Here is a 26003-nt window from a genome sequence, read left to right as displayed (position 1 = left end):
AGAGAGAGAGTAAAAAAAATCAAGTTATAGATTGTATGTATTTGTTCTAAGTAGTCATGGTCTTTAAAAACTTGCTCTAAAATTTAATGTTTTCATAATTTTATTTTAAAGGTATTTTAATACTCATGAAATTGCTGGATTAATTGATATAGCGAATACAGTCCTAGTTATCCACAAAAGAGGCAATATAAGTACAATTTGCTTCACCAATGTGCCTCAACCAGATGACAGAAGGTCCTGGAAAGTGGTTAATTAGATCTCAGTGCTCATTCAGTTGTTGATTTTGCTGTAATAACATGGCCAACAAGATTGCCAGTTGTGGTGGTAATGTTTTTTTGTACCTTGAATTTCTGTCCACTGGGAACGGGACTGAGGCCAGGTCTACACTACCCCCCTAATTCGAACTAAGGTACGCAACTTCAGCTACGTGAATAATGTAGCTGAAGTTCGAAGTACCTTAGTTCGAACTTACCTTGGTCCACACTCGGCAGGCAGGCTCCCCCGTCGACTCCGCGGTACTCCTCTCGCCGAGCTGGAGTACCGCAGTCGACGGCGAGCACTTCCGGGTTCGACTTATCGCGTCCAGACTAGACGCGATAAGTCGAACCCAGAAGTTCGATCGCTCGCCGCTGAACTACCGGGTAAGTGTAGCCAAGGCCTGAGATCACTAACTCATTTGAGATCATTTTCAGTGACTTCTGATCTGGGCTGGATTTAAACTAGTGTTTTAGAGATTTAAAAAGTCTGTATCTTATTAAATAGTTCCTGAGCCTATTTAGTTTATATAAGTGTAAGCGGGGGAATGGTCCCGCTCTTGTGGGGAACTTTCCTGGCTTCTGCACTACCCCTGTGGAATCGGATAGTGAAAGGACCTGAGTCCTCACTCCCGCTTCCTTTACCCAGATGCCTGCCTGACCTTGAAGGACTGCTCTTCCATGCGGCAGAGTCCTTGGAACCTTAATAACGTGGTCCCAGGATTCCTGGGAGGCTTAACCCCCAATCTTGTCATGGCCACTTAGGACAGGGGGTAGAGTGTCCCCAGTCCGGAGTACTCTCTCCACAACGGCCACTGCCCTGGCCCACTGCACACTACATTAAGTTCAAACCAAATACAATTTATTAAAGAGCAAGACAGTAAGAAAAATAAGGAAAAAATTAGACAGGTTAAAGGAATCAAGTAATCCTGCCCTGCTGGCACGGGGAAACCACAAACAGCAGTCTTTGGGATATGAGGGAAGTTCACAGCCTATTCTTCACATGTCCCAGACCTCCTTCTCAAGCACTGGCTGTGCTGCGGTGACACTGTGGGTCAGACACCTGCTCTGGCAGTTGCCACACACCCTCAGGCTCTAGCTGGCAGGAACCCTTCTCCCCAATATCGGCCCTCCCAACGGGGTCATGGACCCCCTCCAAGTCCAGCCTGCAAGACCTCTTGTTTGACGATATCTCCTTGCACTGGGCCCTCTGCCCAGGGTCCCCCCTCACTCTTCCCAGCTGTTCACCACACTCGGCTCTGGTGTTACTTGTGGCACAGAGGGCATTCACTCCCCAGCTCTGGGCCCCCAGCTCCCCACTGTAACTCAGCCCTGGCTCCCTGTCAGCACGGCTGGTCTGTGCTGCCCCTGGCTCTGGACTGCTCTGTCTCTGTCTGCTGCATTAATTTTTGCTTATTGCCCGTGACCTGTCCGTGATTTTTACTAAAAATATCCATGACAAAATCTGAGCCTTATTCATGGGTCCTATCACCCCTCTACTGCCTCTAGGGTTAGACTAAGTAGGTACGGGCTAACACACTATACTAGCATTACTCTGGTCCTGTCCATTTCTAAAGAATTTAATATTTCATTAAAAAGAATCTTGCGTTTAGTTGCAAAGAAAACCCTCCAATGACTTGATCCTATGTTGACTCACTAAGTTGGAAGATAGTAGCAGTGAGCTTAATTCATCCCTGCTGTTGATTTCAATTGAGCTACATTAGGGATAAATGTGATCTGATAGAGGTTAGAGGCCTCAGCTGTCCCTCTTTTCTACTCAGACTCCACTTCCAATCTCAGCAAAAGATTCTAAAACGAGAGGCGTGAACTCTGAAACCGGTGATGACCATTTAACACTAACATTCTTAGCTATTTTACTGTTGATCATTTTATGAGAAAGCTTTTGTGGGGCAGAGTTAGAACATAAGAACAACCATACTGAGTCAGACCAAAGGTCCATCTAGCTCAGTATCCTGTCTTCCAACAGTGGCCAATGCCAGGTGCCCCAGAGGGAATGAACAGAACAGGAAATCATCAAGTGATCCATTCCCTGTCGCCCATTCCCAGCTTCTGGCAAAATCATAATAATGGACAACTGTGATACGGGGGAGTAATTTGAGTGCTGTTGTAGAGACAGAGTTGGAATAAAATGCTATTGTTTTACCCAATGCGGCCTTTGTTTGCTTCTATATGCCATGTTCCCACTTCTTTTCCATGGTTCTGGACTCCCCCTCCCTATCTTTTCCTCTCCCCTCGGTATCATCCCTTTGTCTTGCTCCACCCCAGAGTCCAGATTCCATCAGCTTCACTGCTGCCCCTTTTAAGTCAGCAGAGTGCTCCGGCCCAGTTTGCAGTGGGGATCAATATTCCCAGTCTGTTGCTGAAATAAGCAGAAATCCACACACTGCATTTAGAGTGAGAGGAGTGTTCGGACACCTATTTAGTTCTGAATAATAGCATGCTCTAGCAGTGGCTGGACAAATCTGTGGATATTTCTTCAAAAGTGTGATAGTACTACATAAAGGGAGGGCCATGGTGCACAGCTGAACTTAAGCATAAAGAATAAAATCCTGACACATTTACTCAAGCAAAACTCCTGCTCCCTTTAATGGGAATTTTGCTGGAGTAAGGATGTGAGATTTAGCTCAAAATCATAATAATGGATGACTGTGATACAGGGGGAGTAATTTGAGTACTGTTGAAGAGACAAAGAGGCTGATGACATCTGAAAGCGGTAGTTGTCAAAGAATCTGATTCAGAACAGAATAGTCCTGCCCTTAAACGTCTCTACTCAGTCAGAAAGAGCCCAGTGTTCCTAATTTAGACTTGGAAGTTCAATAAACAGCAGCTCCCACCGAAAACCCACATTTTAATTATCATTACAGTCTTTATTTAGTATTTACCCTAAGATTGTGAGTTTATTGATAATACAGTTTGAGATGTTCTGCATTAAAAGAATGAAATCTGAGCACATTAGGCCTTGCCAATACATAGCACTGCACAGTTGTAACTTGCATGGGGAAACCCTTGTGAAGTAAATAGGTGTACCTAGCAATGTGTGGCAATAGAAGAAAAATACTTTTATTGCAAAGAATTTTAACAACTAAACAAAAAAGTATTTGGTATTAAGTTGATAATTTACTGTGTGTCATATAGCTAGATATTGTGTAACAAAGAGGCTCCAGGATCAACCAGTTGATCGCAATTGACTGGTTGGTGACCACTGCACTAGCTCTTATTAAAATATGCTGTTTTAAACCCTGATCAGATTTGTCATTTTGTAAGAGGGAGCAACCAGCACTGTTATAACAAGTGTATTCATTATCAATTATTTAAATGGATTCTCTTCACTAGTAGAAGCTGTTATTTTTTAGTACTGATATTGAACTCAACTTGGGGTAATGTGCACCTTTTCACCACTGGACAAAATCATGAAAATAAACTGATGATCTCACTTGATATCAAAGGCCAAAAACTGCTATCTAATGTTATTCTTATTAAGGATTTTTAGTTTGCCTGTAAAATGATCGGTGTTATCTTTTGTGACTGAAACAGATTTTTGAGATAGAGGTTTAAGATCTGTATGAAATGCTTGTTTCTGTGTTATCAGACCTTTCTCTTGTATGCCTTTACAGGAAATTAAAATGCATGACTGATAGTGAAACCGTCGCACCTGACTGGCCTTATTACAAAACCATTGATAGAATCCTGTCTAAAGTAACAGACCACAGTGATGTGAAAATGCATGAAAGTCAGCAACCAGGCCCTTCTACATCACAGACTGAGGCCTCGCAGTCTCCATCAGCTAAGTCTACACCTCTGTACTTGCCATATAACCAGTTTACGTATGAAGGAAGGGAAGAATGTTTTGAAGATGAACATTCAGAGAGCTCATCAAGCTTACTTTCTTATAAGTTGAGGTGGAATTTTTTATTTTCCTTTCTCATATTTCATACATTAGACTAGTTCTATTATGTAATTGGAAAACTCTAGAATGTTTACATTAATCACTCTTGCCATTGCTTTTCTTAAGTCACAAGTGAGATGAGTTTGCTGGTCTTTACCTAAACAGCTAGACTAAGGGTTTCGTTTTTGTCTATGGGGTACGTAAGCACCACAAAATGCCACGCAATATTGTCAACATTTAGCATGGGTCCCTCTGCTTATGAGAGGCATAGCATTTCTACCAAAGTAGGAGTGGCCCAGACTAGTACTGCAGTGCATATGTATAACAATGTAGGAATTATTACATGTTTCTTAGCTTCATTTTGCCTTGCTCTAGCCATTGCTATTACCTTCAATATGAGTATGAAATTTCAATAGGGTCAACTATTATTAAAATGTGTGTGTGTGTGAGAGAGAGAGCGCGTGCATGCTTTAAAAATGCAAATCAAGTATTTGTTCAGACTCGATGAAATTATCAGTTATGCTTCAGTTTTCCAACAAACATCTTTTAAAGTGCATTGCAGCCACTTTTAAATATAATTAAATAATATGAGGAATGCAAACATGCTTTTCCGTTGTTAACATTTGAATCCCCTGGACAGCATGATTTCAGCCTAAAGCAGTGTTGTAGACACGACTCACATTTCAGACTTCACTGCTCTCAGTTTTCATCCTAAAAATGTGGTGGAAATAAGAACTGATTGCAGTCTTCTGTCTGTCAGAAGAAAATATTAAGTTCATTGTAGAGATCCTTATCGTGAGTCTGTGCAATACAAAGATTTTATGGATAACAGTAAAATTACAAATCAATCACGCAATCATGAAACTGTTGAACTAGAATCAAAACCACACAAACTAGTCTGGATTAATGGGCTTTCAGGCCTACGTTTGAGTAGTTTGAGAGCTGAGGGAGTAGAGCTGAGACTACTTCTTTCAATGAGTTTAGCTGTCCCCAAGCAGCTGATGATTTTAAATGTATTTCCTGTTTGCAAGTATTTACAGAGTAATGTCTGTGAATAGCTCTTGGTCTGTAGCCATATATCAATTCACAAATCATTCTTGTACAATTAGCAGTTCATTGTAAGTATTTGATGTCTGATGTTCTTGACTGGATCAGCATAACTCCTGGAATCATGTTTCTTTTGCAAACTCAAAATTTGATTTCTGCAAATATTCTTTAATATAAAATTCATTGTGTCTGCAAACACATCTACCTGTAAATGCAATCACTAGAATATTTGCTAACACAAACAAGGTATTTTAAAAAAATGTTTAAGGTATTCATCCATCTCGCTTGAGGAAAAACTGCAGGATGTTTGCACCTTGGACTGCCAGCAGCTAAAAGTGATACTTGTGATAGGTATTACAGCCTTTTGTATCTGGGCATAGAATGACCCTCATTTTGTATTAGAAGTATTTCTGGGTGGGTTATAAAAGCATAATGTAAAAGATGCAGCTGTGTGAAAGGGAGTCATGAAAGAAATGGTTACTTATTGAAACTATGGTTCTTTGAGATATGATGCCAACATGTATTCCACTTAGGTATGTGCTTGCCCAGCACATTGGAGCAGGATAAATTTGCCTAGCAGTACCCACAGAGGGGCGGCACTTGCATCTTGTGGCCATAACTCCTCCTTTGGCTATGTGATGTAGTGCCGCCATGCCCCTCCCTCAGTTCCTTCTCACCAAACGCCCGGACACAAGACTCCGATGCAGAGGGGATGGAGGGTGGGTCGTGGAATACATATTGGATTCAAAGAACACGTTACAGTAAGTAACGGTTGTTTCTTCTTCAAGTAGATGCAGACGTGTATTCCACTTAGGTGACTCACAAGAAGTATCCCTCGCCCGGAAATAGCGCTCGTAGTCTACCTAAATAAGGACTGCGGGGCTATGGAAGATGTGGTTATGGCGTAATCGTTTTTGAATGTATGTATCAATGACCACACAGCAGCCCTGCAAATGTCAAAAATATGGAAATGTCACTAAGGCATGCTATGGATGTTCCTTGCGCCCTCGTAGAATGAACTCACATCTGCTGAGGGAGCATAGCCGAGGCTATTTCATATGCATTTTTGATGCAGGATGTTATCCATTTGGAGATCATCTGCAAAGAGACCACATGACCCTTCATGCGATCTGCTCATGACACAAACAAATGAGGTAAAGCATAAAATGGTCTAGTCCTGTCCAGATAAAAGATGTCCATCACTGGACATCTAAGGTATGGAGATGCTGCTCCTCCAGAGATGAGTGCGGCTTAGAAGAGAACACAGGTAAATATACCATGTGGCTCAAATGAAACTGAGAGACCACTTAAGACAAAAATTGTGAGTGGATCATAGTCACCTTGTCTTTGGAAAATTGTGTATAAGGAGGCTCTGCTATAAGAGCCTGCAGCTCTCACACTCTCCTTGCAGAGGTTATCGCTTCCAGGAATGCAGTTTTCTGACACAAAACAGAAAGGGACAAGCCACCAGGGGCACGAGCAGAGATCCCAATAAGGATGCTAGGACTGCGTTAAGGTTCCCACAGAGTAACTGGCTCTCAGACTGGGTGGATGTAGACAAAGGAGCCCTTTTAAGAATCTTGTTACCATGGCATTGGAGAAGACTGATTTTTTTTTCCCCCTGAATGGGGGGATGAAATGCCAGTATCGCTGCCAGATGCATTTTTAATGAACTAAACACAAGCAGGTACTCCAAAATGTCCTAGATAGAGGCCAGTATTGGTTGGCTTCGGTTGGCTTAATGACCACACAGAAAATCATTTCCATTTAGCTGGATAGGCCATCCTAGTGGATGCTTTTCTACTGTTAAGGAGGACCTGTTGGACAGCTGCCAAACACTGCTCTTCCTTCTCATTCAGCCATACAGCAGACACACTGTGAGATTCAGGGAGCTGAGTGCAGGATGCAAGGTGTGTGTTTGGTTCTGAGTGAGTAAGTTGGGATGGGGAGGAAGCTATATGAGAGGCTGAATAGAGTGCGAAAAGGTCGGACAACCAGAACTGTCTTGGCCATGCTGGGGCGATGAGAATGAGCATTGTCTGATCTGCCTTGAGCTTGAGGATGACCTGAGGTATGATCAGGATTGGGGGAAAGGCATACAAGACAGCCAACTGCCTGATGAGGTGGAAAGCATCAGACAGGGAGCTTGTACTTGAGGCCCTCTTAAGAGCAGAACAGATGACGTTTCCTGTTGTCCCTTGTAGCAAACAGGTTGATCATTGGGATGCCCCAAGCAGTGAAGATGACCCAAAGGTAATTTGTCTTCAGGGACCATTCGTGACTCAGGGAAAAATACCTATTGAGATGGTCTGCGAGATAATTCTGAACCCCAGGCAAGTGAATGGCTATCAGAGCAATGCATCCGACGAAGTGGGCATTCACCCACGAAAGCTTATGCTCCAATACATCTGTTAGTCTTAAAGGTGCCACAGGACTCTGTTGCTTTTTACAGATCCAGACTAACACGGCTACCCCTCTGATACTTATCAGAGCAATATTCTCCTTGATGCAGAACTGCCACAGCATGATCGCCTCTAGGCATAGCAACCCAGAGTGTGCTCCCCTTTGTTTGTTTGTTCACATATTACATCGTGGTGGTATTGTCAGTAAGTATATGAACTGCTTGAATCTGTGACACAGGGTATGTCTACAGTACGAGATTAATCCAAATTTATATAATTCGAATTTTGGAAACAGATTGTATAAAGTCAAATGTATGCGGCCACACTAAGCACATTAATTCGGTAGTGTGCGTCCATGCACCGGGGCTAGCGTCGATTTCCGGAGCGTTGCACTGTGGGTAGCTATCCCATATTTCCCGCAGTCTCCCCTGCCCATTGGAATTCTGGGTTGAGATCCCAGTGCCTGATGGGGCAAAAAACATTGTTGCAGGTGGTTCTGGGTATAGCCTCACCCCTCCCTCCATGAAAGCAACGGCAGACAACCATTTCGCGCCTTTTTTCCTGGGTGAACACTGCAGACTCCATACCACGGCAAGCATGGAGCCCGCTCAGCTCAAGACAGCAGTCATGAACACTGTAAACACCTCGCGCGTTCTTGTGCAGTTTATGCTGAGCCAGGACCAGAAAAACGAGGCGAGGAGGTGGCGACGGCAGCGCAGCGACAAGCGTGATGAGGACATGGACATGGACACAGAATTCTCTCAAACCGCGGGCTCTGGTGCTTTGGAGATCATGTTGTTAATGGGGCAGGTTCTATCCGTGGAACGCCGATTCTGGGCCCGGGAAACAAGCACAGGCTGGTGGGACCGCATAGTGTTGCAGGTGTGGGACGATTCCCAGTGGCTGCGAAACTTTCGCATGCGTAAGGGCACTTTCATGGAACTTTGTGACTTGCTGTCCCCTGCCCTGAAACGCCAGAATACCAAGATGAGAGCAGCCCTCACAGTTGAGAAGTGAGTGGCGATAGCCCTGTAGAAGCTTGCAACGCCAAACAGCTACCGGTCAGTCAGGAATCAATTTGGAGTGGGCAAATCAACTGTGGGGGCTGCTGTGATGCAAGTAGCCAAAGCAATCACTGCTACGAAAGGTAGTGACTCTGGGAAATGTGCAGGTCATAGTGGATGGCTTTGCTGCAATGGGATTCCCTAACTGTTGTGGGGCGATAGATGGAACCCATATCCCTATCTTGGCACTGGTGCACCAGGGTACCCAGTACATAAACCGCAAGGGGTACTTTTCAATGGTGCTGCAAGCACTTGTGGATCACAAGGGACGTTTCACCAACATCAACGTGGGCTGGCTGGGAAGGGTTCATGACGCTCACGTCTTCAGGAACACTACTCTGTTTAAATGGCTGCAGCAAGGGACTTACTTCCCGGACCAGAAAATAACCGTTGGGGATGTTGAAATGCCAATAGTTATTCTTGGGGACCCAGCCTACCCCTTAATGCCATGGCTCATGAAGCCATACACAGGCAGCCTGGACAGGAGTCAGGAGCTGTTCAACTACAGGCTGAGCAAGTGCAGAATGGTGGTAGAATGTGCATTTGGCCGTTTAAAAGGTTGCTGGCAATCATTACTGACTCGCTCAGACCTCAGCCAAACCAATATCCCCATTGTTATTTCTGCTTGCTGTGTGCTCCACAATCTCTGTGAAAGTAAGGGGGAGACCTTTATGGCGGGGTGGGAGGCTGAGGCAAATCGCCTGGCTGCTGATTACGCGTGACCAGACACCAGGGCGATTAGAAGAGCATACCAGGAAGTGCTGTGCATCAGAGAAGCTTTGAAAACCAGTTTCATGACTGGCCAGGCTACAGTGTGAAATTTCTGTTTGTTTCTCCTTCATGAAAACCTGCCCCCTTTATTGACTCATTCTCTGTAAGGAACCCACCCTTCCCCTTCCCCCCAGCTTGCTTTCAAAGGAAATAAAGTCACTATCATTTAAAAATCATTTATTCTTTATTAATTGATTATAAAAAGAGGGAGAGAACCCGGGTGGGGCTTGGGAGGCGGATCGGTGGGAAGGAAAAGGCCACTAAAAAAAGGTTAAAAAAATGACAGCCTTTTGCTTGGGCTGTCCACTGGGGTGGAATGGGAGGGTGTACAGAGCCTCCCCACCCCGCGTTCTTACACGTCTGGGTGAGGAGGCTATGGAACATGGTGAGGGGGGAGGAGGGTTATACAGGGGCCGTAGCAGCACTCTGTTATCCTGCTGCCGTTCCTGAAGCTCCACCAGACGCCGGAGCATGTCTGTTTGCTCACGCAGCAGCCCCAGCGTTGCATCCTGCCTCCTCTGATCTTCCTGCCGCCACCTCTCATCTCGAGCGTCTCTCCTCTCCTCACGTTGGTCCCTTCTGTCCTCACGTTCACTGGCTTCTTTCCTATACTTTGAAACTGTGTCCTTCCACTCATTCAGATGAGCTCTTTCACTGCGGGTGGATTCCATGATTTCTGCGAACATCTCGTCTCGCGTCTTCTTTTTCTGACGCCTTATCTGAGATAGCCTTCGGGACGGAGGAGGGAGGCTTGAAAAATTTGCAGCTGCTGGAGGGAGGGAAAAAAGGAGAGAATTTTTTTAAAAGATACATTTTGCAGAACAATGCTTATACTCTTTCACGGTGACCAACACTATTCACATTACATAGCACATGTGATTTCTGTGCAAGGTCGCATTTTGCCTCTTAATATTGAGCGCCTGTGGCTTTGCTGCTAGAGATCACAGACGCAGGTCTGGGCAACAGAATTCGGCTTGCATGCAGCCATGGTAAGCCATTGTCTTTCGGCTTCTGCACCCTCCTTTCCCACATACCAAGCAAAGCCCGTTGAGTGCTGCGGTTTTCCTGTTAACCTTCAGCAGCAGAAAACAAACTAACCTCCCCCCCCATCCAATTCTCTGGATGATCGCTTTATCCCTCCCCCCACTGCGTGGCTGGTATCAGGGGAGATCCCTGCAGGAACCAAACTAATACCCCCCACCCCGCCATGAATTCTCTGGGATGATCGCTTTACCCCTCCCCCCACCACGTGGCTGGTATCAGGGAAGACCCCTGCTAGCCAAACGCGAAAAGCTCTGGGCCAATTCCCTCCCCCCATGCTTGGCTAACTGCAGGGAAGGATTTCTTTTCAGCCACAGGCAAACAGCCCAGTAGGAACGGCCACCTCTGTCCCCTTAATTAAATTCCCATATTTCAACCAGGTTACCATGAGCGATATCACTCTCCTGAGGATTACAAAGCGAGATAAAGAACGGATGTTGCTTGAATGCCAGCAAACACCGGGACCATACGCTGCCAGGCTTTGTCATGCAATGATACCAGATTACTTGCTGCAAGCATGGCGTGGTCAAGTGTCCTACCATGGAGGACGGAATAAGGCTGCATTGCCCAGAAACCTTGTGGCAAGGCTTTTGGAGTACCTCCAGGAGAGCTTCATGGAGATGTCCCTGGAGGATTTCCGCTCCATCCCCAGACACATTAACAGATTTTCCAGTAGCTGTACTGGCCGCGAATGCATCCCAAGTCCTCAGGGCAAAGTAATCATTAAAAAACGCTTGCTTTTAAAACTAGTTTTATATTTTAAAAGGTAAACTCACCTGAGGTCCCTTCCATCGGGTCATGGTCTTGGATACTGGCTTGGGAGGGTTGGGAGGGTACTTCAGTCAGGCTGAGAAAAAGATCCTGGCTGTTGGGGAGAATGGAGTGCTGGGTGCTCTCCGCAAGCTCATCGTCCTCCTCCTCCTCTTCCCCGTCCGCAGAATCCTCAGGTGTAGCTGATGAGATTATCCCCGCCTCGGAATCCACGGTCAGAGGTGGGGTAGTGGTGGCAGCCCCCCCTAGAACTGCATGCAGCTCGGCGTAGAAGCGGCATGTCCGCGGCTCTGACCTGGAGTGACCGTTTGCCTCCTTTGTTTTTTGATAGCTTGTCTGAGCTCCTTGACTTTCACGCGGCACTGATCTGAGTCCCTATTGTGGCCTCTCTCCATCATGCCCTTGGAGATTTTTTTCAAAAGTTTTGGCATTTCGTCTTTTCGAACAAAGTTCTGCTAGCACTGAATCCTCTCCCCATATAGCGATCAGATCCAGGACCTCCCGTACGGTCCATGCTGGTGCTCTTTTTAGATTATCGGCCTGCATGGTTACCTGTGCTGATGAGCTCTCTGTGGTCACCTGTGCTCTCCACGCTGGGCAAACAGGAAATAAAATTCAAATGTTCGCGGGGGGGTTTTTCCTGTCTACCTGGCCAGCGCATCCGAGTTCAGATTGCTGTCCAAAGCGGTCACAATGGTGCACTGTGGGATAGCTCCCGGAGGCCAATACCATCGAATTGCGGCCACACTAACCCTAATTCGAAATGACAATATCGATTTTGGCACTACTCCGCTCATCGGGGTGGAGTACAAAAATCGATTTTAAGAGCCCTTTATTTCAAAATAAATGGCTTCGTTGTGTGGACCGGTGCAGGGTTAATTCGATTTAACGCTGCTAAATCCGAATTAAAGTCATAGTGTAGACCAGGCCATAGTACCAAAAAGCTTGACACGCATTGTAGATGGTCCAAAGCTCCAGCACAGTTTGGATGTATCTGAGGCCTCCTGCTCCAATCACAGTCCCTGTACTTTGTAACCCCACGTGCACCCCACAATCCATCAGGGAGGCATCGGTAATAAGTGACTTGGTTGGCAAGGGCAGGACAAAGGGAATGCCTTGGCAAACATTCTCTGGACGCATCCACAATGGCAAGGAGTCCAGGCCCAGTGAAGGAAGATGAACCAGTTAGTCTAGGGGATGAAAAGTAGGAAGGTAGACTGTCCTGAGCCACATTTGAAGGGGGCAAAGATGCAACCTTGCAAACTGGATCACCTGCATGAAAGCAGACATGTGGTCCAAGACCTCAGATACATCCAAACAGTCATGGAAGGCTAAGACTGCAGACTAAGGCAAAGATGGTGAATTCTCTGACAATGGTTGGTGGGCAAAAATGTTCTAGATGTCATGGCCTCTAACAGGGCCCCAATAAACTCAATAAATTTTTGAGTGTAGGCTAAGGTTGACTTTCTGGTGTTCAGGATTGAGATCCAGATGGTCGAGAAAGCATAGTGTGGTGCTAACATGATTAAGAACTTTGTCTCTGGATTTGTCTCTCAGTAACCAGTTGTCCAAATGTGAATTCCCTTCTTCCTGAGATATGCCATAACAACAACGACCGTGCATTCAGTAAAAACCTGGTGGCTGAAGAGAGGCCGAATGGAAGCACTGTGTACTCAAAGTGGTGTTCTGCCATAACGAATCAAAAGAACTTTCTGTGGCTCAGCAAAATCATGACATGAAAGTAGTTGTCCTGAAGGTCCAGAGCAGCAAACCAGTCATTCTGAGGCAATGCAGGAAGAACAGTCGATAGAGTGACCATTGGGAACTTCATGTACCTGATATATTTGCTGTGAAGGTCAAGGATGGGTATTACCCCTCCCTTGCCTTTGGGTATCAGAAGTAGAAGCCATGACCCCGGTGTTCTGGTGGAACCTCCTCCACTGCTCCCAAAGCCAGCAGAAAACGGACCTGCTCAAGGAACAGTATCCAGGGGGCTCCTGAAGAGGGAGGGGAATCAGGTGTGGAGAGGAACTTGGCATAACCCAATCTGATGGGGCTTAGGAACCAGCCGTCAGTGGTGATCGAGCCCCAAGCATTGTGAAAGTGCACCAGCTTGTCCCCAATGGGGAAAGATGAGAAGGGAGGAGCAATGACAGGAACAGTGCTCTAGACCAAGGAATCAAAATGCATGCTTGAAGGGTGCCAGGGGAAGTCATGTGGACTGGCCGAACCCCAAGCCCAACTGATTTCTGATATCTCTCTCTTTCTGGGGTAGTTTGCTCCTGCTATAGAAGTTATTTGTATTGATGTTGGAGCTGGATGCAAAGAAATCCCATATTAGTTTCCCAAAAGTCTGGACTATGTGGTTGACCTCCCTCTGGTGGAGACATCACACCCCTTGGACTGCTCTTCTGTGGTTGAGGTATCTTCCATGGAATTCAGTTTCCCTTTGATATGCATGGTTCGAAATGACAACATTTCTCTCAGCCTAACTGAAAAAGGTTATGGTTTCCATTTGTAACAAGCATGACTGTGTGCCCCCCTTGTCCATTCATGTATGTCATGGCAGTGGTATTGTCTGTGAATACAAGTATGTGTCTGGAGTTTAAAGTGGGAAGGAGTGCCTGAAGGGCTAGACAAATCACTCGCAGTTCCAAATGATTAATGGTATAATGAGATTCTGTCCCTGACCTTGTACTATGTGTAGGGTTCTGTGAACTCCCATCCCCTCAAACTAGCATCCATCATTATGGTGTCCCTCTTCGGATGTAACCACCATCTGAGGGACCATTTACTGTGGAAGGAAGTCTTACAGAGAGTAGGGGAGCTCAAAATGTAGTAGTGTAAACAATTGAAATGCAAATTTGCCCATGAGGGTAGGTATAGCACGAAAACGAATATAGTACTATGTAGTAGTAAGTCCTTCATGCAGGACTGTGGGCTGTGAAGGATCTTGTATGTTTGCTCCATAATCCATGCCTGCCTGTCTCTGGAGAGGAAAGCCCAGAGTGTGGTGTTGAGTAAAACCCCCAGGTGTTCTATGGTCTGTGTAGGGATGATCTGGCTTTTCTTTGGATTGATTATAAACCCATGCTGTTGAAAGGTATGTACTGTCAATTGAGCATCCCTGACTGACTTGTGTAGGGAAGGGACTCTTACAGGATAACATCAGAATGTAGGGATGCCACGATTACCAGCAGGACCCTTCTGAATACTGTAGGGATGGTGGCATGCCAAAAAGAAGGGCATTGTATGGCATGTGCAGAGTGTACAATGCAAATTGGAGGTACTGTCTGTGGGTTGGAAAGATGGGGGTGAGGAGATATGTGCACATCAAGTCCATGGAGGTTAGGAAATTCCCCAGTGTGATGGGTGCCAGGGTGGATTAAGCGGTCTCCTTTTGGACTTGTGAGAGTGAATTGACTTGTTGAGTCTTTAAATCTAGAAGAGCTTCCTGATTATTGAGAGAGGAGAATTCTAGGGCAGAAGGTCCTTCTAAGTTCTACGGCATAACCCTGGAAATGATATGTCTCCCACATTTGTCTGTGGTGGAGGCAAACCAGGTGAGAACAAAAAGAGATAGATGGCCTCATAGGGGAAGGTTGTGGAGCCATTGATTATTCTTAAGAGCATTCATGGAGAAGGTGTGTCAAAATTTATTGGAGCTGGCTTTCTCCCAACTATTCTTAGATAAGCTGTTGTGTCTCCAACCATATCTGTATGAAGGTCCATAACTTTGAATGGGCTGCCTAGAGTGAAAAGACGGGTTAAAAACTCTTCTGAGTTTGTTAGGGGAGCTCAATATGATGAGACGAGGAGGAGACAGATTTTTTTGGTTTGTCCTGTGATTTGGAGCAGGTCTTTCTATTGGTTCCCTGACAAAGTTTTCCCCCGAGGACATGAAAACCGAAACCTGTTCTGTGGAAATAGCTGCCTTCCATGTCAGGGGCCAAATACACCCTCTTGCCACTGCACTGGACACCATTGATCAGGCAGAGAATCTGAAAGCAGAGCATATATTAGAGATTTTCTTTGAGGAGCCCAATCCTTTGGATCTTTTCACTTTTTTGGGAATGTCTGAGAGGATTCAATATAAGCAAGTACTGCTTTGGCAAAAATAGGTGGCTGTTGCTGAGGCATTAAGTGGTGCTGAGGCCACTTCATAGTCTCTGCAGACAACTGATTCCACCTTCTGTCAGTAGGAAGCCCCCTTCGGTGGGGAGGACAGTGTCCTTGATGAGCGTTGACAAGACTGCGTCCATTTTAGGTAAAACCACCAAGAACACTTTTTGACTGGTGGAAGTTATAGATTTTTGCTCTTTTTGTCAGACTCTTTGACTTAGCCAGGTTTTCCCATTCCGCTTTTACAGCCTTAAGGTGTAAGGCCAGGATGAGAATGCAAGTGTCAGTTGTAGAGTTCACTGGAAATTATTTATGGGTATTTTGACTCTTTGACATCCTCCTCATCCTCCTTTTTGGCTGACTATCAGGGAAGATAACCAATAAGGCAATTGCTTTTCTCAGAATAGACTTATAAAACTGTCCAGGGAAAAAGAGTTCCTGGTGATCATCTTGGATTTCCTTCACCTCAGATTCTTTATTATCTGCTTTCTGGTCCCTTTTTTCCACCACCTGGACACCAGGGAGAAGGATGGGGAAATGGATGAAGAGTGGCCTGTATGTTTGTCTCCTTCTGTGCCCGTTTCTTCTGTGGGATGAGGGCCCTAAGATGGCTGCTCCTGAGGCTCTGCCAAGAGCCTGTTCTAAAATAGCTGCCTGGCTCCAAAATGGCCACATCAACCCCACTGTAAAGGGAGGAAGGGGCAGTGGTGGAATACTGGTTTCTCTGTGACACTGTTGGTTCTCGGGACCCCTGAGGGTCAGAGGGGGTGCAGCACGGCCTGTGGCAGGTCCCTGGCTATATGCGCTGCCCCTTGTCATGGTGCTTTGTCTGCTGGAGGGGTGACTGGAGCCCCAAGGAGTTACCCTGAGCCAGTTCTGTTGGCTGGAGCTCCTGGATCCTCCATGGTCTGTCCTCCTGGAATGGGACATCTGGTGATGCAGCCAGTCTGCATCAGTGGCCATGGAGAGAGCCCCTGGTGGCCAGGGCACTTTTGTCAATGTTTTGTCTTTCTGGACTACTCGTCTGTCCACAGCTGCCACCATGCTATCCTGTTGGGATGGGCTGGTGGCCTGCTTTCTAATCATGGTATTACCGAGGTTGAGGGTGCAAAAATGAACACTTTCCCTTTTAATATACTTGGCTAAGGGTGCTGAGCACAGGGTACTGATCCTGCCCTTCCCTTCTTTTTTGCTTTTTCATCCATTGGCAGGAGCTAATTTGAGAGGAGGAGCTTGGTAAAAAGCCACAAATGCCCAGAACCTTGTAGAGTAAATTTAAATGACCTTTTAAAAAAAAGAGTGGAGAGCTGAAGGAAAGAGACCCTAGAACAAGAAGGAAAAAGAAGAAACGATTAATCAGGTTATGGACAGTCTACAGAGGACCTGACTCCTAGGCTCCTTTACCTTTGGAACAGAGAAAATTCTGGAGGGGATCTTTAGTGGGAGGAATTATCCGGAGGGTCAACCCAGCCAATCAAAACATCTGCCTCCTACAGTCTGGGGGACTGAAGAACCCATCCCTTGCAGTGAGAATACTGGTGGCTGTTTTATATTCGCTCCAGTGCCAGTGCAATAGTGGAAGATTTCTCTAAATAGTTTGTTGTAGAAAAGGCCACTCAAAGCAAGATTTCATGATACATTGGTAACTACAGTTTCTACTATTGCTACTACTAGTAGAGCTGCACCAGTAGTGAATTTTGTCCATAAAATTTGCAAATGTAGATGCAGTCCTAAGTTATCTGTCAGTGGTTTGAGCATTGGCCTGCTAAACCCAGGGTTGTGAGTTCAATCCTTGAGGGAGCCACTTAGGGATCTGGGGCAAAATCAGTATTTGGTCCTGCTAGTGAAGGCAGGGGGCTGGACTCGAAGACCTTTCAAGGTCCCTTCCAGCTCTAGGAGATAGGATATCTCCAACAATTTAATTTAAGGTTCATAACAGTTCTTGTTCCAACTGATTAGGAAAACCATGTGACAGGTTGCATGAAAGCACTAGCTAAGTTTCACTGTAGTGTGGTCAGGCCAAAAATGGTAAGAAAAGGTTTCGGTTTTCTGAGGTGGATGTTGTCTTGATTTATACAGGCCTTACCCCAGCTTTACACTCTGCTATGGCTGAACAGGAGTTAAACAGTTTGGCCAGCAAGTGTAGAGGTGTTAAAAGATGTGCTCTAGCTAAGAGACCTAAGTTAAAATGTGTTTTGAACTCACTTCTAAATGATTTGGTTTCGTTCTCACTAGTTGGCCAAATAGTGTTAGAATCTGGTTCAGTCAAAAACAATTTAAGCTGTGCTTACCCAGTTGTTAAACTCCAAGGACTGTGTGTAGTCCAAATTATTCTAATTTCAAAGGGTATGTAACCAGTTAATTACATAGGTAGCTATAAATGTGCTGGATGTCCATATGGCAGTTAACCATGCTTTTGCCATCAGCCTAGGCTTATAGTCTTCCTGTAACTGTAGCTATTTGACTATGTTGGCTCGTCTTACTTTCTCCCACCAATCTGGGTGATAGGACCTCCCAAATATATTACTCCCTATAGTACTAATGTGCATGCCTTCTGGACACACTGTCCCCTGCTGCAGCAGTATAAGAGGGCTACCCAGATTTCCCCACAATGCAGTATTACAGACCCCATTTAAACAAACATGGTAGATGTGGATGTGCACAAGTTGGGGACACAGTTGTGCTGTGAAAAAAGTTGCTCTGTAGACACAACTTGATGGTTTTGAATAACTGTGTCAGATGAGTGACATGGCCTGCTTGTACATACAGTTGTTGTCCTTCATGACCAAAGATGACACAAACCTGCAGTATAAATGGTGCCTATCTCTGGAAGGGGATAAAAAGAGGGAGTTGTTATTGTCATAAGGTATTTTTTTTAAAGCTATATAGATTGACCTCTTTAGAGAAGCCTGAATCCTACCATTCTATCCATTCTCTTGATAATAATTTAAATTGAGAAGGGTGGAGATTCTTATATTTTGACTGACATGAAATGCTGCTAATGACAACTGCTGGATTAAAGTCACTGGCAGTTGCCATGTTGAGAGAGAAGCTATTTGTTTTAGTGGTAGTATGGAAAATAGTGAGCTAAGAAGTGATTTTGTCTTGAGGAATTAACATATCCTATATATCAGCAACAGTTGGGAATGAGCAGCAAGGGAGAGAAGAATTAACTATAGAATTTGGATCCATTCTGATTTTTTTGTATGTCCCTTTCACTAAAGGGACAATGTCGTCTTAATCTATTTAGTTTTTTAAAAATGAATTAAAAGCAGTATTGGGTCCTTGAGTGAAAAATAGCTTGCGTCGTCCCTAAGTCCTCCCATCAACCTTGGTATTTTTATCCCTGTATGTTTCTATTTTTTAAATGTTTCTCTCTCTCCTGTTGGTTTCTGAAACGCACAGAAGCAGGAAAAACTAACTATATTGAAACTATACACAGCTATACACAGCTGTCAAATGCACAAAGTAAACTGAAAATAATTTTCTCTTTTTTAGTTAGTTATTTTAAGTGTAACTTGCAACAATAAATGAGTAAAAAATTTCAAACAGGTGTTTTTTAAACCTTTAAACCTTTAAAAACTTTTAAGTTCTCAAAAATAGCTTTTGTGTGGCAGCATTGTCAGCTTCCCAAATATCCTTTAATGCAGCAGAAGGCAGTTGTCTATCTTATGACAATTTTTTAAAATACTGGATTTAATATTCAACTCTCATAATATCAGAAAAAGTGCCAAGATTTACATTTTGATCAGTACAAATATATATTCTCTTTTTTAAAGCAAAAAATAGTTTAAGCTAGATGTGTGCATTTTGTTTGAATTCCTTAGAGTCTGAGATCCTCTTGTAAAAAAAAAAAATCTTACATTTGCTGCTGAGCTGTAATGTGACTAACAAGAACAAATGAATTTTCTAGTACTTTGTAGATGACACAAATATTTGGAATCTCTGTTTTCTTTTAATGGGGCACCTATTGTTATTTGAGTCTTGCTCTTGGGAACTAACAGAACTTGCATTATATTGCAATTACCATAAAACATCTGACAGCCTTATGTAATAGTGTATTCTGCTGACCCCTTCCCTCCCCAAAAAAATCAAACTGCCAACTACACTATAAATAGATTTTATCTGATTGAAAACATATTTTCTATCTGAGGAAGAATTTATATGCCTGACTGTTAATTGTTAAAATAGTGACAAAACACAATTTATAGACTTGTTTATGTCACTGAGGGGCCATCTATATTGCCATTTCTCTCGTATTGGGAGGGGGTTAGGAAGGAACCATTTATAGATTAATAGATTTTAACACCAGGAGGGGTCATTATATCACCTAGTCTGACCTATTGTATAACCCATACCATATAATTTCACTCAGTTATTCCAGTACTGAGCCCAATTACTTGTTTTTATCTAAATCATGTATTCCAGAAAGATGTTCAGTCTTGATTTGAAGACATCAAGAGATAGATAATCCACCATTTTCCTGGTAGTCCGTTCCAATGATTAATCACAAATATTTTTATTCTGAATTTGCCTGGCTTTAACTTCCAGCCACTGGTTCTTGTTATGCCTTTCTGCACTAGACCGAAGAGCCCTTTAGTGCCCAGTATTTTCTCTCCTTGAAGGTACTTATTCATCAGGATCAAGTCACCTCTTTATCTTCCTTTTGATAAACTAACAAGTTGTAGCTCTTTTAGGCATTTTGTCCAGCCCACAAATAATTTTTCTGGCTCTTCTCTTTACCCTCTCCAATTTTTCAGCATCTTTTAAAAAATGTGCACACCAAAAATGAACACAATATTCTAGTACGGGTCTCACCAATGCCATACACACAAGTAAAATCACCTTCCTACTCACTACTCCCCTGTTAATACATCCAATGCATTAGCCATTTTTTGCCACAGCATCATCTTTGGAACTCATGTTGAGGAGTTTGTCCACTATGAAACCTAAATCTATTTCAGTCACTGTTTTCCAGGATACAGACCCCTATTATGTAATGTATTCTTCATTCCTAGATGTCTGACCTTGCATTTGGCTGTATTAAAACACAGTTTGTTTGATTGGGCCTACCTTATTAGGAGAACAGATCACTCTAAATGACTGCCCTGTCCTCATCATTATTTACTATTCTGCCAATCATCATCTCTAAATTTTATCAGCAATTATTTTCTCTATTTCCTTCCAGATCATCATACCAGCAGTTGCTCTTATTCTCCAACTGTATTGCCTCTACAGAGCCACATGCTAGGAGATTTGTGCTTAGCCACATGGTCACAGAAACCTTTTGAGCAGTGATTGGCAGTTGAGAGGCACACACAATTTTCTTGATCCCTATTTTCCATAGACTGAGGATACAAATACCCCTTTCATTCCCCCCCTTAAGTCTCCCAATTTTTCTCCACCTCTTGAAGCACCTTTTTACAAGTAGGTTCTGAAGGAGAATGAACAAGGGGGAAGGTCAGTGTGGTTCTTTGGCGGCAATACATTTGGGGAACAAGAGTTACTGTTTGTCTGTAACCCCCCTTTCTTCTTCATTACCATTGCTGCCGCAAAGCCCCAGTCTAGAAGACTGACTAGCACTGACCATCCAGAGGTGGTGCACTGAAGGGGGACCATTGCTAATTGAGTAACAATTTGAACACTATATACCAAAACCTAGAAACTGCTCTTGATACACCATTGAGCAAATAGTGATTCGTGAAGGTGTGACACACAACCCCCCCACCCAAAAATAAAATAAAATAAAAAAAAGTAACAGTCCTACAGATTTCAGATAAGGACAAACAGAAGGTGCATGCTATTAAAGATGCTATCTCCCTCGTTGAGGGAGCTCTGAAACATCCAGGCAGATGAACATCAGCTAGTTTATAACATGAGTGGATGTGTAGTCTTATCCACCTATGTAGCCTTTGTGTTGACTTAACTCATAAATTTTTCTCCAAAGATCAGAAACAGTCTATTTGATTTTCTGAAGAACTTTATTTTGTCTAGTAGTATTTAATTTCTCTTACCACACACTGTGATGGGTTCGATCACAGAAACCCCCTTGGGAGCTGCCACCTGATGTGCCAAGACTACCTCTGCTCCTGTTTTCCCTGCCAGCTCATGACTCCAGCACCCTGTCTTGCTGAGCCAGACTCTCCTATCTGCTCCAACACGGACCCAGGGTCTGAATCACTTGCCCCAAAGCTGCAAGTTTACCTGAAAACAGCTCATAGAAGTGTGCTTGTCTTTAGCACTCAGATGCCCAACTCCCAATGGGGTCTAAACCCGGATAAATCCGTTTTACCCTGCATAAAGCTTATGCAGGGCAAACTCATAAATTGTTCACCCTCTTTAACACTGATAGAGAGATATGCACAGTTGTTTGCTCCCCCAGGTATTAATACATACTCTGAGTAAATTACTAAATAAAAAGTGATTTTATTAAATACAGACAGTAGGATTTAAGTGGTTCCAAGTAGTAACAGACAGAACAAAGTAAGTCACCAAGCAAAATAAAATAAAATGCGCAAATCTGTGCCTAATCAAACTGAATACAGATAATCTCACCCTCAGAGATGCTTCGGTAAGTTTTTTCTCAGACTGGACACCTTCCAGGCCTGGGCACAATTCTTTCCCCTGGTACAGCTCTTGTTGTAGCTCAGGTGATAGCTAGGGGATTCTTCATGATGGCTCCTCTCTCCCCTTGTTCTCTTCCACCCCTTTATATATCTTTTGCATAAGGCGGGAACCCTTTGTCCCTCTGGGTTTCTACCCCCACTCACTGGAAAGGCACCAGGTTAAAGATGGATTCCAGTTCAGGTGACATGATCACATGTCACTGCAAGACTTCATTACTCACTTGCCAGCACACACATATACAGGAAGACTCACAGGCAAATACAGCCATCTGCAGACAATGGGAGTCATCAAGATTCCAAACCATCCTTAATGGCCCACACTTTACATAATTACAATAGGCCCTCAGAGTTATGTTTTATATTTCTCGCTTTAGATACAAGAGTGGTACATTTCTACAAATAGGATGATCACACTCAGTAGATTATGAGCTTTGTAATGATACCTTACAAGAGACCTTTTGCATGAAGCATATCCCAGTTATATTATGTTCACTTTTTACCATATTTTTCTAAAACTATTCCAGTTACATTATATTTACTTATTATCATGTTTTTATAAAACCATATAGACTGCACAATTTCACACACACCTCCCCATATGGTGGTGGATTTCTGGGAAAATTACAGGCAACAATTTAAAGACTGATTGAGGGGGACACAGAGAGTACCGCAAGGGCACGATTTGAGATTTGGCTTACACCACGGTGGGAACAGCCTTATTGGTGCAGAGCTCTGCAGGATCTGTAACAATGGGCTATAATCTTGCCCTAAAGTAGCAGTGCCTGGTGATGAGATGTTTACTGCAGCTATGGAGTTAGAATTCCAAGTCCAGGATAAATATATTTTTAACAAGATGGGTTCTTCAAAGACAGCAACCAACCTCTCACAATAAAACTTTGGTGCTTAAAGGGTAAGAAATATCTGGATAAAAGGCTAATATTCTGCCTTGCATTATGTAAAGTTAAACCCTTGTTAAAAACAAGGAAATTCCTGAGTCTTTTCCAGAAGCTCAGTAGTAACTTTTTCTAAATGACATAACTGTAAAAATGCACTTTCTTAAAGCTATGGTAGGATAAAGTTGTTTTTTATCAGCCCTAGTAGACATAACTTGATCAAGAAAGGGCTATAGAATTTTCGGCCCCAGATATAGTTTAACAGTTGTATGAATTTAATGTTGAAAAAATATTTGTATTTCAGAGCTGAAGAAAGACCAGTTAAGAAAAGAAAGCTTCAAAGCTGTAGTTTCCAAAAGAAGAAACTAAAACTAATGGAAGCCATGTTGGAAGAACAAAAGAAGTTAAGCAGAGCTATGGAAGAAACCTGTAGGGAGGTGCGCAGGATCCTGGATCAGCAAAACATCATTCAAGTTCAAAGCCTGCAGCTACAGGAAAGAATGATGAACCTACTGGAGAAAATGATCTCCAAGTCTAATGTGTAGTTTCCTTTGTGAATGCTGCTTAACTACACTATTTAACAATGTTATAGAAATCCACTATCACACACCTTATGTGTGTCTGTTGCCCTTTTCCCATGTTTTCTATGGAAATTAAAATCTTAGTGTAATCCTAGTGAAACAAAGAGAACAGTTAATGCAGGGTGAGAGCTATCCAGGATCTTGTGGAGTTAAGTAATAACAATGAGGAAATTGGTGCAATATATACCTAATTGTAACTATTTTTGTACTGAATGGTTAAGGGACGAGTAGCTCTGGGAAATGAAATTTACTGTACTATTTATGCTAAGGTCAGGTATTCTTTTACAAGCAGCAGTGTTGTGGACTGCTTCATACCAAGGTCTGCAACCTGACCTACTGTGGGAGACTACAGTAGTGTATTTTCCAGACACATTCACTGCATTTCTGACTTTGTCCAAGCCAGACTCAGTTTTGAAACACATGCAGTGGTTGTGTGGTGTGAACTGATTCTTGTGAAGAACTAGTTAAGATCACCAAACACCTGTCATTTTAAACTCCATGCAAAAATGAATAATGTTCAAAAATGAAATATTAAATATCTACCCAAATACACTTTTGATAAAAAAAATAAAAACTATATACTGAATACTAAACTGTATTGAAAGTACTTGAAGTTGCTTTTGATATTAAATGTATAATTTTTTTCATTTTTAACTGGAATCTGTTGACTTTATGATCAACGAACAATTAGAAAACTCCGTTTATTTTCTATCATAAAAGAAACATATTGTACTGCGTGTATACTATATATATAGTATATATATAAAATCTCCCTCAAGTGAAATAAAGACAAAGATAACCTTATTTATTATTTGCTGGGCAGATAGTGTGCTTGGGATAGTGCAAAATAGTGGAAGATATTGCTACTGCCCCAAGGAGTTTTCATTCTAAAACACAATACAGAGATCTAATACCCTGAGTGACCCAAATATATGGTTATCTCAAAGTGTGGCAGAACATTTATTTTTAATAACACTTTTCCAGAACAATCTCTCTTGTTGGTGAAATAATTTTTATATAGTACATGGAAGTAGTACGTTATAAGGAGTAGTTTAAATGAAGGGAGGGTGGTCAACATTAATGTACCACAAGAGGCAGCTGAAACCTTAAAGGATAGTATAGAAGTCATCAAGTTGAAGTACTAGCAGCATTATTGTTGTCTTTATTTATAGAGTATTTCATTAAAAATCACCTTGAACAAATAACTCAGATCTAGATTAACTGAACTGCTGATGTGCTATCTCTTTGAGAAACAAATATTTCTGTCAGGTTAACGCTGCTCCTGATGTATTTGTGAAGCAAGAGTTGCCCATCTAAGGGCTGATTAGACTCAAGAGTATTCTTATTAGTGGCTACAGACCAGAATTCTCAAATAGTGCTTTGCATATATATAATAGTACTTGGTTTCAGAGTAGCAGCCGGGTTAGTCTGTATCCGCAAAAAGAACAGGAGTACTTGTGGCACCTTAGAGACTAACAAATTTATTTGAGCATAAACCTTCGTGGGCTACAGCCTACTTCATCGGATGCATAGAATGGAACACACAGAAAGAAGATATTTATACATACAGAGAACATGAAAAGGTGGAAGAAGCCATACCAAGTGTAAGAGGCCAATCAATTGAGATGAACTGTCATCAGCAGGAGAAAAAAAACTTTTGAAGTGATAATCGAGATGACCCATAGAAGGTGTGAGGATAACTTAACATGGGGAAATAGATTCAATTAGTGTAATGACTCAACCATTCCCAGTCTCTGTTTAAACCTAAGTTAATTGTATCTAATTTTTATATTAATTCAAGTTCAGGAGTCTCTTTGAAGTCTGTTTGTGAAGTTTTTTTGTTGCAAAATTGCCACCTTCAAGTCTGTCACTGAGTGGTTAGAGAGGTTGAAGTGTTCTCCCACTGGTTTTTGAATGTTATGATTCCTGATGTCAGATTTGTGTCCATTTATTCTTTTGCGTAGAGATTGTCCAGTTTGGCCAATGTATATGGCAGAGAGGTATTGCTGTCACATGATGGCATATATCACGTTGGTAGATGTGCAGGTGAACGAGCCCTTGATGGCGTGGCTGATGTGATTAGGTCCTATGATGGTGTCACTTGAATAGATATGTGGACAGAGCTGGCATCGGGCTTTGTTGCAAGGATAGGTTAGTGTTTATGTTGTATGGTGTGTGGTTGCTGGTGAGTATTAGATTCTGTAAGCTGTCTGTAAGCGAGGACTGGCCTGTCTCTCAAGATCTGTGAGAGTGAGGGATAATCTTTCAGGATAGGTTGTAGATCTTTGATGATGTGCTGGAGAGGTTTTAGTTGGGGGCTGAAGATGACGGCAAGTGGCGTTCTGTTATTTTCTTTGTTGGGCCTGTCCTGTAGTAGGTGACTTCTGGGTACTCTTTTGGCTCTGTCAATCTGTTTTTTCACTTCAGCAGGTGGGTATTGTAGTTTTAAGAATGCTTGATAGAGATCTTGTAGGTGTTTATCTCTATCAGAGGGATTGGAGCAAATGCGGTTGTATCTTAGAGC

At 43.1% G+C, this 26003-nt stretch overlaps 1 protein-coding gene across 3 annotated transcripts in view; it reads left to right on the top strand.

Annotated features, from left to right (window-relative positions):
* The window catches only part of MSANTD1 (Myb/SANT DNA binding domain containing 1), a 71307-nt gene extending 47254 nt beyond the window's left edge, over positions 1-24053 (top strand). For all 3 annotated transcript variants that reach the window (XM_065598282.1, XM_065598284.1, XM_065598283.1), the window contains 2 exons: positions 3890-4174; positions 23203-24053. In XM_065598282.1, the coding sequence (XP_065454354.1) occupies positions 3890-4174; positions 23203-23443 (526 nt within the window). In that variant the 3' untranslated portion in view covers positions 23444-24053. The remainder of the gene's footprint in view (positions 1-3889; positions 4175-23202) is intronic.
* The last annotated feature ends 1950 nt before the right edge of the window (positions 24054-26003 follow it).

The sequence above is a fragment of the Chrysemys picta genome, chromosome 5 (genome assembly GCF_011386835.1).
Source record: "Chrysemys picta bellii isolate R12L10 chromosome 5, ASM1138683v2, whole genome shotgun sequence".
NCBI lineage: Eukaryota > Metazoa > Chordata > Testudines > Emydidae > Chrysemys > Chrysemys picta.
Note: the sequence above shows the minus strand (reverse complement) of the source record. Positions and strands in the feature narration are given on the sequence as shown.